The sequence below is a fragment of the Hyposmocoma kahamanoa genome, unplaced genomic scaffold (assembly GCF_003589595.1).
Source record: "Hyposmocoma kahamanoa isolate Upper Pololo Valley unplaced genomic scaffold, ASM358959v1 79, whole genome shotgun sequence".
NCBI classification, from domain to species: domain Eukaryota; kingdom Metazoa; phylum Arthropoda; class Insecta; order Lepidoptera; family Cosmopterigidae; genus Hyposmocoma; species Hyposmocoma kahamanoa.
Window position 1 is genome coordinate 522,652 of NW_020653993.1, and position 16,182 is coordinate 538,833.

General features: G+C 36.3%; 1 protein-coding gene across 2 annotated transcripts in view; it reads right to left on the reverse strand.

Annotated features, from left to right (window-relative positions):
• The window catches only part of LOC113233691 (pleckstrin homology-like domain family B member 2), a 169,109-nt gene that overhangs the window by 37,647 nt on the left and 115,280 nt on the right, over positions 1-16,182 (reverse strand). For both annotated transcript variants that reach the window (XM_026468870.1, XM_026468871.1), the window contains one exon: positions 6,312-6,342. In XM_026468870.1, the coding sequence (XP_026324655.1) occupies positions 6,312-6,342 (31 nt within the window). The remainder of the gene's footprint in view (positions 1-6,311; positions 6,343-16,182) is intronic.

Genomic DNA, 16,182 nt, shown 5'->3' on the forward strand with positions numbered 1-16,182 from the left:
CGCCCTCGGTGCAAACGTTGTGCCATAGAGATAATAATATATATATAATAATAGATAAATCCATGATAAAAATGTGAGGATAAGTCATATATATTTTTCCTCATAAATTTTTGCAGCGAGTCGGCCACATTTGTTTACATTTTTGGCATTCTTTAAAAATATTTACGTTAGAACAGGAAATGTGTTGATGTTTTATACACGTGAAGAGGGTGGATAAAGAATGGTAAATCGACTACTGCGTACATAGACTCATGAAACAAAGTTCGTGTTCACATTTTTATGCCTTTTTTAATGGCGCTGGCGGTAGTTTTGTTTGTTTTTCTATGTCTCCAGCACTGAACTTTAAAAATTAAAACATTGAAATTGGGTTTCAAATTGTATAAAATTTTGACTTCACACTGGCTTTTAAGTTAGACCCTTAGGGGGCTAAGCCGAGGAATCTACAACACAAAATAAAAAAAAATGAAAAAATTACTTCGAGTTTTTAATCATTTAGTACCACAGACTAATTTTTTTTTGTGAAAGTGTTCAATGACATGCTTAATTTTATATTTCGAAAGAACTTTGTTAACACAAGAGTAGCAGCAAATTTTCACTTTTTCTTTTTACAATGTTTAAAAAAAAAATTATTTATATTTTTTTCTAAATAGTGAAGTACACACAGCTGCGCGTTAGAAACATCGTGTGGCTCTAGGACGCTACAGCAGCAAAGTGAGGTACATAATGAGCCACAGGAAACCAAATTCCAACCTACACAAATAAGTCTAAACTAACAAGTTACAAAAAAAGTCTATTATTAGGAAAATTCCTATAAAAGTCCCACAGGAAGTAATAACTTCACCGCATCCTTTGCAAAGGGGAAACGATTTGTCTATCCTTAAATTGTACAAGCGTCTGTTTTCAATTTGGTTAGCTTATTATAGAATGGACATACAAGACTTTATATGATCCGTTTTAAAAGGAAGCTCTTGCAGTGACATGCTATAATTTAAATGTTGTATGAATAGGAAATTGTAATATAAAATAATTAAAATTAAATAAGCCATGGTAGCTTAATCTACCGCTTCTCAAGTAGAGCCCGCAATTACTGCCAAATAAGTAATATTCGAGCAAATTAAAATACAATGTCAAGTATGAAGCTTCATTCGCACAATGCGTTTTTTAACATGGTCGAATAATATTTATAGGCCTTATAAATATTTAGTTTCTCGGAATTTATGTGCGAAATTTAATTTGAAATGTACCATGAGCTTTTCGGTGAAAGAAAATATCGTGATGAAAACCTGCACGTCGAAGAAAGTTCACAACCTTCGGAAAACGTGTGAATTCTCCGACCAACATTGCGCCAGAGTGGTGGACTATAACCTAAATCCTTGCCAAAGAGGAGATCCGTGCCCTTAGTAGGTCTTTACAATGCTTTCGTCAACTTCCGTAAAGCCCTAATCGCTCTGTATAGCTTGGACTTGAAAATATGTTACTATATTAGGTTATAATTAACTGATTCTTTCACAGAAGTTCAGTTTTTGATTTATTGTACTAAAATTCTAACGGATACCGGTGACAAATTAACTTATTTAAGGGTTATTAATTCCTATTAGTAGCCGTCAAGGAAGTCAACTTGTTATTATTAGCTAAGCTGAAAGAAATAACGATTTGGGAAAACGTTTATTCATTTAATTGATATGTTATAGTAACTTATAACTATATAAGCTTATAACTTATATAATACGATTCATTTCGTTTGGGTCGACCGGCAGGGACACTGGCTTTATTTCAGAATTAATTTTTTTACAAACGAAATAAAAGCCGTTTGAAAAACGTATACGTGTTCTATTTAGTTCAGTTTATATTGAAAAAATCTTTGGTAATGTGAAGTATCTATTGAATACAATGGTTTTCTTGTACAATTTCGAGGTAGTTTGTCTTTTCTATCGTGAAAATTTTTTGGAATCTTGTTTTTTCACCATATCGACATATCCGTAGAACAAAGGTCTATCTGCAAAGCTACTTATTCTCAGGACGTAGTACATTTCGTTCGTTCTTCTTCGCTGTGAATGTCAGATCGACTATTGTTCAATATTATAATTTCCGAAACGAAACAAGATATATAAATTCTCAAAACACCTTTACGTAGGCCTTAGTTTGAATAATGAAATTATTCTGTAACGTACCTACTTATTCTCTTTTCGCTATTTAATCACATCGGACTCTGTTCTTCGGATGAGTCGATATAGTAATCAGAGCATATCCTCAATTTTACTAAATATTTTTTCCAAATTGATTGATTCAACAATTTCACTATTATGCGAAATCAACCAAAGCCATTTGAGGTTGTATAGACTTTTAATTGGGACGGTTTTAAGAGTAAAGAGAGTCCAAAGAAAAGATTGATGGATTGCGTGGAAAATACACGTAAAGTTACGGACAAGTAGATGATTTTAACGGCAAAGGAAAACCAAATGCAAAAATGTATGGATTGTTTGGAAGATGATACCGTGTTACGGAGGGATAACTGTCACATAAAAATTCTGCAGTGCGTCGGGAATGTTCGCTAAAGCTTGTATTGATGGTTTTGAAGCTATTATGCGAAAAAGAGAAGCTTCCCTGATGCTCAGAATTAGTTGTAGCGATAATAGCTTCGTTAGTGTCATTGACATTCAGGATTCAGTGTTCTTTTTCCATATATCAGTAGTAGCAGAGCTTCTTGTGAAAGAGTTCGTCAGGGAAGCACTGCCACCTTATCTATTTCTGCCGCTACGACGTAATGAGTGTGTGACGTAATGAGAGTGCGTTTAAGCTTAGAAGCTTAGAATAATAACGCATAGAATGATAGTTTCATATCAAACTAACTGTCACAAGTGAGGCAAAAATCAAATTCGTGTAGGCTAGTTTTAGTAGTAGGTTAATTTTCGGTTTTAGTGAACATTGATATAAAAATACAAGTTGAAACGCGTTACTTCCTTGTGGAATGTGATTTTAGTATCTATTTTATGTTTGTCTGACGTATTTTTACACTCATTTACCGCACATTTCGTCATTTTAGCTAAAATTCTTGATCTGTTCGCGGTGCAAGTTGACCTGCACTGAAGGCCCGCCCGCTCGTGTAGGCCCATTGGGCGCGCTTCAATTTGCCTCACTTAGCGTGTGCGGACTAGGTTTCTATGCGTTATTATTCTAAGCTTAGAAGCGTAAAGGTGCAGGTAAAATTACAGGCAGTTTTCAACTTATGTCTCCAGGTGACGTGAGCAGAGGCAGTGACCCTCAGATCTTTGCGATTTAAATTCTGAGTGGCACCAGGCGCACGATTGTTTGTCACGTCTCTTGGTCCTATAAAAAATATTTTTCTGGTAATCACTTCTCTAGGGAAAAACTTACAACACAAATCAGAATGAATAAAAATGGTTCAATGCCATCTAGCGATGTGCGATGGAAATTTTGACATTGTAAAATATTACAAAATCAAAAGTTCTGTCGCACACCGCTAGATGGCATTGCATCATTTATGTTCATTTCTGATTTGTTATAGCTGCTGTAGCGCGGAAAGGATTTCATGGATTTCATTTCAAGGATTACAACCAGATAAACAAATCCGAAAACTAGTAATAATTTATTGTTCCAGAAGAGCCTTAAATTGGGTAAAGTATACTTATGCGAAAGTTTGGTGAGTGCTCACTGTAACAGGTAATTTGGGAAAAGACCGGTGCTTATGGAGTACAGACACCGACTAAAATATAGTCTAATTGTAATACTAAGCTCCGTTATCGTCATTACACGTTCTTACTGCTGGACACGGATCTTAGTGGAGAATAATATAATAACGTTATTTACCAATTTTCTAAAAGTTACAAGACAAATCGAGAGATTCAAGAGTTGGTAAAAGAAGATACGTTGCTCAAAGTATAATCGAGCCATGCATGCAGAGATGGAACTTTGCCAGTAACCTGGGCGCACCCTGACGCGGGGACCCGGTTTCATTAATTTAATTTGTGACTTCACTAATAGACTTAAATAACCTCAGTTCGTTACCAGCAATTATAATGAATCGTTCATCATTCAACTTAATATTAACGACCGTGCCACACATCACACATCTATATTAAAATTATGTAATAGTTCGGGTGGCTGAAAATAGTTTCTAATATAGTCCACATGCAACTAATTGGCTAACTAGTGAGAGGGACAGTCTCAGTGATAGATAACATATCTTTAATGATACCAACAACAAGTGACCGTAGCAATTGTAGTGCCACTCAGAGCATTAAGTCGGAAAGATCTAAGGGACACTACCACTGCACCTGTCAGTCCAAGTGCCTGTAATTTCGCTTACCCTACAAAACTAAAACAGTAATGCTCACATATCTGTTTGACGGCAGAAATAGAACTTAAAAGAAAATAGCTATTCTCTGGACAAACACTTTCACGAGAATCTCTACTGCTATTAAAATTATAAACTTGATTAAACTCGCATGTTTTGATTGCCTAAATATTAATATGAATGGTCTATAAATGAGGAAACCTAATTTCGAAATAGAGTCGACAGTCTCGTTTTTCGATTGCACTGTCTCGATTCTTATTCTAAGACGAAGAAATGCTTCAAGCCTGAAAACTCTAGGTATTGTCGCAGGCGTGACCTTGAGCGCTCGGAAGTTTGAGAACAATCAATGGGGGCTCGGACATCCGGACACGCCCACGGGGTTTGACTGCGACCGAAGTTAGATTGAAGCAGTGTTATAATCTTTGAAGCGTCTGTAGTCATTCTATCGCGTCCGATAGTATGTTTACAGTTTTGACGTCATCGGAATTGTGAAAAGAGGCGTACTGTTAATACCGTCGAATTAGTGAATTGGATGTGACCTGGTGCTGGTTGCACACGTCTTTTCAAAAACCGTTGGAGACAGTTGGTTGGAGGACGTGTTTTGGAACTTCCTAATTTCTAAAAAGATGGCGCCTTATGTTACGGATCGTAATATCTATTTCAGTCGTATTTTAGTGATTGACGCACGCATTCCAGCTTTGTTCATTTCTTGTCACGACCGTTTAGTTCGCGGTATGTGAGATCATTATTTTAAACTATATATATTGTTATACAATAAAATCCATATAGTCTGCTATCAAAATTGGAAATTTTCACATTGTACAATTTTAGAACGCTTTTGGATAAATTTCTAGATTCATTAAATTTTTATTGAATTTTCATTTTAATTTAATTTAAATTTTATTGAAATTTAATTAATACATTGAATAGCGAATCTCGCCAGGACTGGTAGCTGTAAAAGTACTAACTGGGTAATAAATCTGTCATAGATTTCTCATAGATGGCGCTACGAATAGAAAGTCGTTGAAAGACCAAGTACAAAGACACGACGCAAGCACATAGAAGAATTCGTAAGGTCCGTTGGTTCGTTCCGTAGCTTTGTTGGTATAGCGTCTGGCACGGTATGCAAGAAGACGTCGATTCGAATCCGACCGGATCGAAGGAATTTTTTCTGAGTGTTTTTTCTGAGTGTTCGGTCTTTGTATTAATAATTAAATTTCTAGATGTTCGCAAATACATAATCATACGAATTTCAAATATCTACTACGATTGATAGATCGATGAAAATACATTTATTCGTTAAATTATTCCGAAGTCTTAGAAGAAGAAATACAAAGATCGAGGGCCGGCTGAAAAAGAGTGGTGAACAACTTCTGTCGCTCAATGATTGCAGAGACTATCCTCCATAAATAATTTTCTTTTTCCCCCACAAATAAATTTTTTAATATTTTTAAGTAGCTTTTATTTATTATGTAATTAATGTACGTGGAAACAAATGGTTTAAATGGAAAATTTAGGAACAATGGTTTTGTATTTTTCAAAAGGTTGATGATCGTTAGAAAGAAATCGACATAAAAAATGGATTAGTACAAAAATTTTGAATATTCTTAATGTACAATTTCTCAAAGATTTTTTGCTTTAATTCAGTTATTACTGTGACTCTCATTGCTCCATATTTTATTGACACTTTGTCTCTGAAAATATAATTTTATTGAGCACATTGTCGCAGTAAATTTTATTTTATTAAGCACTTAGTCATATTGAGCACTTTATCTCTGTAAATATATTTTTGTTCAGCAATTCGTCGCTGTAAATTCAAGTTTATTGAGCACTGTCTTTGTAAATAACATGTTTTCTCTTAACTAGGTTGAGACTTGCTATCGCAATTTGTACTTTGTTTTAAGTAAATTATAAGGTATCTTTTTTTGTTGGCATGCTTAATAATAATGTCATAATAACATTCTTATAAAAATATTAATATTAATTTAGAACTTACCTCTTCGATGGATGAGGACATAAACCCGGAACTGAAACAAAAAAAGGACAATTGAGCAAATGATTAAATTTAAAAAAACACAGAATGGCGGGAACGTGAGGAAAATAATTTTGGAAATGCACACTATTGGTTTAAGAATTATTTTAATACATCGATTGTTCGCCTTTTTTTTGAAAACAGCTTATTATTCAAACATAAATAAAACTTAATAGCGACGTGCGTGAATCCAAGATCCTTCATACGAAAGAAGGTTACACTAACTTGAATCCTTTAATATCTTTAAGAAGGTTATTTTAAAGTTTTAAGTTTCTGAACTCCTATCGCCATAAAACAAATCCTCGCGTGTAATAATTAACTTTGAGCAAATCTTAAACACCGCAATTCAGAAATAGCATATTTTGGATCAACGCCATCTATTGACAAACTTTGGAACTACTAGTGTTGTAAGAAATTTTTTTTATCATACCAAGTAAGGGGACGAACAAACCGTACACCTGGTGGTAAGCAACACGGCTATCTATAACGGTTGCAGTGTTACTCAGAGCTTTAAATCGCAAAGATCTTAGGGGCACTGCCACAGGTTGACAAGTCCCATGTGCCTGTAATTTCACCAGCACCCTTACCCTTCGAAACTGTAATTATGTTCACATTACTGCTTGGCGGCAGAAATAAGTAAGGTGGCAGTACTTCACAGGACGACCTCTTTCACAAGGTGAAACTCTACTCTACTGCTACTTAAGAATTTTGATAAGAAAGTTATTGTGATACAATGTGTGATTAATACGGTTAGCACGCTTGATGTTAAAACGTACTGATAAAACAAATGGGGGTCACCCATTTTGGTAGGTCAATGGGGTCACCACACTTATTGACGCGGAATTGCATTAGAAGAAAGGCTTTATTTCCATTCGTGATAACAACGGGAGTGTTACAATCGGGAACAGATGCGGCAGCGGAAGTATAAATACTATAGAGATCTCTACGAAATTGTTCCTACCGGGGTTTACTGCTGTCATAAGTACACTTAACACAAAATTGCTTAACAACGTGCGCCACACCGCCAAGTAATCCACACGTGCGACTGATCTATCGTGAACGTAAACTTCCGATTAAAGTTTTGTTACGAAAGTTGCGCGAGCACAAACGGAAACAGATGTGAAAAAGCGTCCGGAACTACCGCGGTTGTAGAAGCAGAAGTAGAGGTCTGTTGCGTCACTAATTCACTAATTTTAATACATTTACTAAGTACGAAAACGACGTGCATTTCGAGTCATCGGTCCGAGCGGAAGCGACATAAGACATGAAGCTTTTTCTGACCAGGTTCACCCGGTTTCGCGTTAATTAGTGTGGTGATCGCCTAAGTATTTTTACGACACTGGAGGGATGATATGCAATACTCACCAACATATTAACGATTTCGACATTTTGATAACCGCGCACTGTTAATTTTAACAAACACACTTAACCACACTTATAACAAACTGCATAGCAAAAAATTACACTGTTATCTGTGAACCATTATTTATTTTTAAAACAAATTGCATAAATCTTACACTGTACTGTAACAACCTTGATACGTTTATATATACATATATAGGATGTTTCTTTGTTACGTTTCTAGCAATACATGAACATAAGACATAATCAATGTCTTATGTCCATGTATTGCTAGAAACAAAGACACCACAGAGAAATCTTGAAAAAATCAGCAAAACAAAACATTGATCTAGAATCTACCATTTTTTTCGCTATTAATGATTGTGTGACATGGCTTAAAAGAACAATGGCAAAATCATAGTTAAAAGAATTGGTTAGTGTCTTCAAATGTCTTAATTACAAGTTTGTATAAAATAAATGTATTAGGTTTTCGAAATTATAATGGCGGCCTATCTAAGTCCGGAAAATAAAATCATATTAAAAAACTCTTATGACTAATTAGTATGTAACCGGACTGATATCTACAAATATCAGTATATTAGTTTCTTAACGTTGAGCGACATCTAGCCGCCAAAAAAGGAATTTCAGTACCTACGTATGGATATGGTCCACATTTAGTTTATGTAATATCAAATGTTCCTACTGATTCAACCGATTTGTAATAAGCTAATAAAAGATTGACTACTTCATTACAAAACATAAAGTCCATAATTTTTTCTCGAAAATACCACGCGAGAAAATGGTAAAACTAACAAATAAGTTCCCAAAATCACGGATAGATGGCATGTTTCACGAAAAAAAATTTGTGTCCGAGTTACCAGTCCAATACTGTTATTGGACTGGTAACTGAACTGAGTTAATTGTTAAACATGTTATTTATTAACTCAGTTTTTCAGTCATAGCTTAACTTCATGCCTTTTGACTATACTAGTATACAAAATAATTTCCTCTGAACTTTGTCACGTCACAAACCCACGGCACCATTCAGTTTTTATTAACTCTGTTTAGGGCTTCTGTAGTTTATTTTGATATAACAATACACCGAATATATATTATTCAATTACGTAACACATAACCTCCAAAACTTCAAACTAGAATATCTTTAATTCCTTACTTCTCAGAATAGTAAACCCAAAACAAAATTTGTACAGGAATTTCAACTTATGAATATCAATTCAATAAAAAATTAAAATACAGTGAATAGCGACATATCTCGCCAGGGCTGGTAGCTGTAAAGGTATCTAACTGGGTGATAAAACTTTCATAGATGCTAGAAGATGTCGGTTCGAATCCGGCCGGATCGAAGGAATTTTTTCTGAGTGTTCGATCTTTGTATTAATAATTATAACAAACTAGTGGAGTAATTTCACAAAAATAATTGAATATCAATTCAATAAAAATTTAAAATACAATTTTATTTTTATTATTCTATTGTATAAAATTTATACAAAAAGAATACTTATTAATCTAAGCCTGGCGGCATAACAAGAACCTGCGATGGTTTATCCGTGCACCGCAAGAAATACTTCATCTTTTCAGAAAGGGTTCAAAGGCTGTTTGAAATTTTGAGAGGAGTTCATGGCTAGAAAAAGAGTAGGAAACCCTGCTCTAGGGGTTGCTCTTTTGAAAACATACATTTGAATATATTTATCATTTACAATATTTATTTCAAATATCTTGGATCGAGAATACCTGCAAGAGCTAAACGAGTCACTCACTACCACAGAATTTTGTCATCCAATTACGCAGAAGCTGGGTAAACCTTTAGAATAAAGTTTTTATTTCACTGTAGTTATAAACCTCATAAATGGCAAATTTTGAATTTCACCCGGAATCTTATTAAAGGGTATACATCGCCACTTGAATGAATTTGCGACTTTGTGAAGACGATTGTCTGAACAGCTAATTTATTTTTATTCCTAGTATTAATGTTATGTTTGTCTCAAAACTTACCGAAATGTAAATGCATTGGTTGTGAAAGGGATATACATATCATATTTAATTGCAATACGTCAAGAATCTTATCATCTTAGGTATTTATGTTCATTTTAGTTCTTTCGATACATTAAAAACTTTCCCCTGTAAAGTTATGAGTTTGGGCTTACGATTCTTTTACTCAGGAGGAATCGATATACGTTCTACTGTTGAATACAAGTCCGTTATCTGTAGTTCGCACCGACACAATTATGGATGGACACTTCATATAGCACTGTTTAATAATAATATTTTCATAACCGGTTAAAAACTAATTACTTCCCGTGAAAGATCATTAAAATTTATGCATAGGTTAAAGTTTATTCCAAACATCTAAACGATTTCCTACTTGCCAAATATATTTAAAAACAAAACGGAAAAAGAATTTCATATTTTTGAGTAAGAGCTGCTTTGGCCAGAACTAGTTCACGTAAAGTTTGTCACATTATGAGTTAAGTAGATTTGTTTTATTTGTTTCTTACAATATTCTATCGACGGTTTTAATGACGTGTAGAGATTTAAGATTTTACGATCAGCAATGACAATTTGCATTGCTATTACAATAGTGTCGTAACTCAAAAATGTAGAATTAAAAAAAAACGATTTGAATATTAAAAAAGTACTGAATGAAACCAATATATATATATATATAAATAATAATTCTTGTTTATAAATGGATAATTAAGTATTAGCGTATATAAATAAAAATAATCACACTATTTGCATTAAGATTATTTATCACCATGTGTTTCAATGTATCTACTGTAATCTATGTTGATGAATAAATATATTTGAATTTGAATTCGTTATTTTTTTTTAATTTTCAAATTGCGTTTCCTCAATTCCACAATTTTGAGTTACGACACGTGGGATTATAATATTGAATTTCACATACTTTGAGTTACAACACTATTGTAATAGCAGTGAGATATACATATGAAGCACTATAGGAACGCTACCCTCTAAGACATGCAGATTGTACACAGATTCAAAAATGATCACAGACTTCGCGCGTTTGAAGAGCCCTTGGTCTTTTCCGGTAAGAGATCCGACACAGAGAGTTACAGAACCTTCTCCAACTTGCAACTCTATATCACTAACACGTAACACTTTCACAATCTAGACAACGCGCCGTAATGAGAAAAGCACTCTATGTATGGACAGTGTACGACTGTCAACATAGCTAATGTATTTAACAATGTTGCACAATGTAAATTGGTCTCTATTCGTTTGATTAAGAGTTCGTGATCATTTGTAGTTTTATACGTTTGTGTTACTTTTTATACACAATGTCGCATGGCGATTGTAAACATTAGGTGAATCGTTACTTGCCTGATAATTAATGACAAAACAAAACAAAATATAGTACAAAAAGCCGTGGTAGACTGATGGTTTGACTTGCCGACCCCTCAGCAGACGGTTCTGGGTTCGAATACAGGCTTCCACCTCCGAGCTGCTCGAAATGTACGCATGTACATCGTTATGAACCTAGCACACATCTTGCAATGCAATATGTGTGAAGTTCTCAATCCGCGGTGGGATCGCGTGGGAACTACAACCTAAGTCCTCTCGTTGTGAGAGGAGTCCTCTGCCCATTGGGATTGTAAATATATAGTATTTGACATATCGCATACTACCTAATAATATTATTTTTTATTCATTATGAAAATACAATAAAATGACAGAATTCGAAAAGTATTATTTTTTATAAAAAATAATTGCGCATTTGACCTCTATCTCACCTGATGGAAAGTGACGATGAGAACACACACCTAAACAATGCCTATTCACTCTCGCCTTGAAAAGGTCCAAGTTATAGCGTTCGGGGAACAAGTCTGCAGGCAGGGAATTTCACTCTGTAGCTGCTCACCATACAAATGTGAAAGCGAAACGGTTCGTACGAATCTTGGGAATATCTACAACATAGGGGTGGAACGACAGCCCACGTCCAGTCCCCTGATGATGGAAAGGGCAAAATAAGCAGGCAACTCAATGGCAGGGACCAAGGCTCTGCAGCTTCGCGTCTACTAATTCCGAGTCATCTATAAGCCTCTTAGCACGCTTGTCTATTGAATTCAAGATGGTTGGTAGAATTCATCCATTTTTCTTAGGCATTCCACAACCATTGAGACCATCCACATCGATAGTTAATTCTTTTTTATATAATACCTACCAAGTAACGGGCCGGACAAGTCGTGCGCCTGGTGGTAAGTGATAAGCCTATTTATAACAGTTGCAACAGTTGCCACTGCGCCCGTCACCCCGTGACATAAGTTGACAAGTCCCATGTGACTGTAATTTCACCAGCACCCTTATCCTTCCTAACTGGAATGCAATGTGAACAGTACTGCTTGGCGGCAGAAATAGGTAAGGAGGCAGTACTTCCCTGGACGAACTCGTCCTTCATCTGGCATCATAACCGTTCGGCCACAGAGGCAGTTAACTTCAGTTTACTTGTTAATTCTCTCTTATTATATAATAATTTTGGTAACAGCAGAGCTCCTTGTGAAAGAGTTCGTCCGGGGAAGTACATCTATCTTACCTATTTCTGCCGCCAAGAAGTACTGTTCGGTTTTGAAGGGTAAGGGTGCTAGTGAAATTACAGGCACATGGGACTTGTCAACCTATGTCTCAGGGTGTCGGGCGCACTGGTAGTGCCCCAAAGATCTTTACGAATTAAAGTTCTGAGTGGCACTGCAACTGTTATGGACAGGCGTGTCGCTTATCACCAGGTACACGACTTGTTCGTCCCGTCACTTAGGATTATAAAAAAAAAAATTCCAATAGATAAAGTTAATCGAAATTTCTATTAATAGCTGTAATTTTGTTATCTCTGAAAGTATTTCTGTCGCACACTACAACAATACTTAAGTAATTAGGTAATTTTTCTAAAACTAAATTATTTAAGCATATAATTCTAATCTAGGCACATCATGTTTTTCCTTAACGTACAACGTGCCTGGGACGTTGGTTTGTATGGCTGTGTATGGAGCGAACATCTGCGTGCTCAATTGTAGGAAGTTTATAATATGCGCCGGCGCACGTCATCGCGTGCCTACTTATGAGGACGTTGTCATTTTATTATTGTGTTAATTTCGTCTGATCCATTTTTAGTACGGTGTTTTAAGCTTTAAATAAAATTTAAGTTTTTTTTTTATAATACCAAGTATGGAGATGAACAAGTCGTGCGCCTGGTGGCTAGCGGCACGTCCAAACATAACAATTTCTGTGCCTCTCAGAACTTTAAATCGCAAAGATCTGAGACGCACTGCCACTGTGCCCGTCAAACATAAGTTGACAAGTCCCATGTGCCACACAGAGCTTTAAATCGCAATTTTAAGTTCACAAGCACCCTTACCTTTCCAAACCGGAACACAGTAATGCTGACATTACTGTTTGGCGGCAGAAATAGGTAAGGAGGCAGTACTTCCCTGATGCTCTACTCTACTGGATGTGCGCAGCCGTTTCCTCCCCCGCCGTGCATGCTCTGCATAGAGGGCTGGTTAGTGAATGCATTAACTCAAGATTTCACAAACCTCGTTTTGTGGATTTATTTTTAATCCACTGCCCATCTCTGAGTTGTAGTAGGGGTAGGCAGAGGTTGAAATATTATTTCAAAATTGTGAAAATATCGCAGCGCACGAGAATTGTTCTCACACAGGTTCGCATGCAATGTTTGTTCGCAGAAAGTCAAACGAGACACATGATTAATGTAGATAAATGAAATATGTGTACAAGATAATGCCAGATAAGAGGTACAAGCTTTTAATAAAGCAGTATTGGATTTTTGCTTTTAGGTTTTTAGAGTCCTTGTTTCCCGATCACATTGTGCCGCCGTAATGCCTAAGGCGCAATTTATATTACTGCGTAACGTAATGCAAGCGTGATATGTTAGTTGTGTAACGTCAACGGAGAAACGGAGAATTCTTGCAAAGTTTCGAAAATTCCATCAGCTACAGTATTGTATTTACTATATATACAATTTCGTTCCATAGATCCACTTCCATTCCGTTCCGCAGCAATGTAAATTGAGACAACGTATACACATGTGTCAGCACGTATTATTTGGACTTATCTATTCTATCTATTTTACTAGCAATATGACGTTGATGTGAAATCAATACTAGCACCGCATAAGAGCTGAGGCACACTCAATCGCGTTATTTCCAATCTATTTATCGATTACCTGCGAGACAGGCTTTGCCTAGTGCAGGAATCGTAGGAAATTCTCTGTACGCTATATACGCTACAATTGAGTTGTGTTACCTGGTTCTTTGTCGTAATTAAATTGTATAGTACCTACACAAGTACATTTATAAAAAAAATATTTGTATTTTATGGCAAATTAAATAAAAAAATCTCGATACATGTCAGCGAACTTTAAAAACCGTCTTTATGTATTGTATACGGCGCACACTAGAGCAGGGACTTAGAGGGCACCAAGTGCTGCCCGCGACGCCTCAAAGAACCTGAGTCTATAGCGGCGCAACCGAAGTAAACGACCTATTGTTTCCCAATATTATTTGTAATTGCACCATTTGCATCCGAATTTTAGTACGTATTCCATTTTGACCGCGTGCCTATAGAAGGCGCCAAGGTACTGATTGCACCCGAGCCCTACAAGGGCTAGCGCCGGCGCTGTTTAAAAAGTCATTGAAGTCACCACGCCTGAGATGTATTACAACTCCGTGGCATCGATAATTCGTCTTTTCCAGTACAGTTTTGTTTTTGAGCCAGAAAAATTGCCCTCAGCGTGAACCTGCTGCTGCTGCTGTCTGAATTGCGACCAACCCTGTTCGCGATCGTACAAAGTCAATTTCATAGGTAAGCAAATTACACAAACAAAGAATGAGCAAGAAACTCTAGGGGTTGCTCTTTGTAAATAAAGCGTTGTATACATTTATCACTTACAATACTTATTTCAAATATCACTGAACAAGACTACCTGCAAGAGCTAAACGGGTTACTCATTACCAAGGATTCTTGTCATCCAAGTACGCAGAAACTGTATAATAACCTTTAGTATAAAGTTTTTGATTCAATACAGTTTTAAAACGTCGTGAATGGTTTTTTTTTTAAATAACTATAAAAATATCCAGTGACGGGACGAACAAGTCGTGATTGTAAGCTACACGCCTGTCTAACAGTTGCAGTGCCACTCAGAGCTTTAAATCGCAATTTGTAAGTTCACCAGCACCCTTACCCTTCAAAACCGGAACACAGTAATGTTGACATTACTGTTTGGCGGCAGATATAGGTAAGGTAGCAGTACTTTCTGGGACGAACTCTTTCACAAGGAGCTCTACTGCTACTAAATAACTTACTGTGTAAACCTACTGTATTTGGTAGAATAATTTCAAAGGTGCAAGCGTCCTCCTTGGCGACTCCCACCCCCGTTCTGCACAGAGTTATTACCGTTTAGAGCGATCTATTTAAATATAGTTATTTTTGTGTGAAAATCTGATGAAATATTATAAGTCATGGAACAAAAGTTGTTTTTTATGATGTTAGTAATATATTCCTGCAAGGTTAATATTTTAAAAATAACCTTGTATAAGCGGTGCTGGTGGTAGATCAGCAGGATGGCCATTCATAATGTATCACACCAAATTTCTGGGTTCAAATTATGGAATCTCCTGCACTATGAACAGCAGAATAACGATAACTCTGAGGCCAATATCCAGACCAGAATCAACTTAGAAATGTTCGTTTCCTAAATTGGCCCAAATCGAGAATCGAACCCGGAACCTCATCAAGCGCCAATAGTACTAACCGCCACGGAAGAGCACAAGCACACCCCGTAATCTAAGCTCGACCAAGCACCGCAGGCCGTGCGCGACCCCACCTTAGGTGGGGTACAGGTTTCGTAATGTATAACCGTGTATGTTTGAACTTGGTGATTTTAAATCAATATTGCAATCTCTAAACCACTTTCAACAAAAGCACGTTCACAGACCTATACACAAAATAAACACTTCGATAACAGCAAATTTGAACGCTAAGCAAATGAATTAGGCCATAAATTTCAACTATCCGTACAGACATAAATATCGATTTTTTTACACTATAACAGCGACACGTTTACGTTTGTCTTTGTGTACGTTCACGATTAAACTGAACTCTTATCTTATCATGGCTTTAAAGAAGGTGCAATTTTAGAACCGCTCGTTCTTTTCGTTTATCAACTGCACGCTTGATAATAATGACGTCAGTGAGCAGACAACCAAACCTGTTACCTGCTATCGAATGAGGGAATTCGATAGTATTACCACGCACAACACACAGACTTATTTAATTTTCTTTTTCGAAATTAGTCCTACCGGGAATTGAATCCGAGACCTCCTCATCTAGAATTCCCTGGGCCACCGAGGTCATCATGAACTAACGCACTAATGAGTGTCATCGTGCGTCGACGCGCTTCGCCAGGCGTTTTAGTTGAAAAACAGGACGCGACGCGACG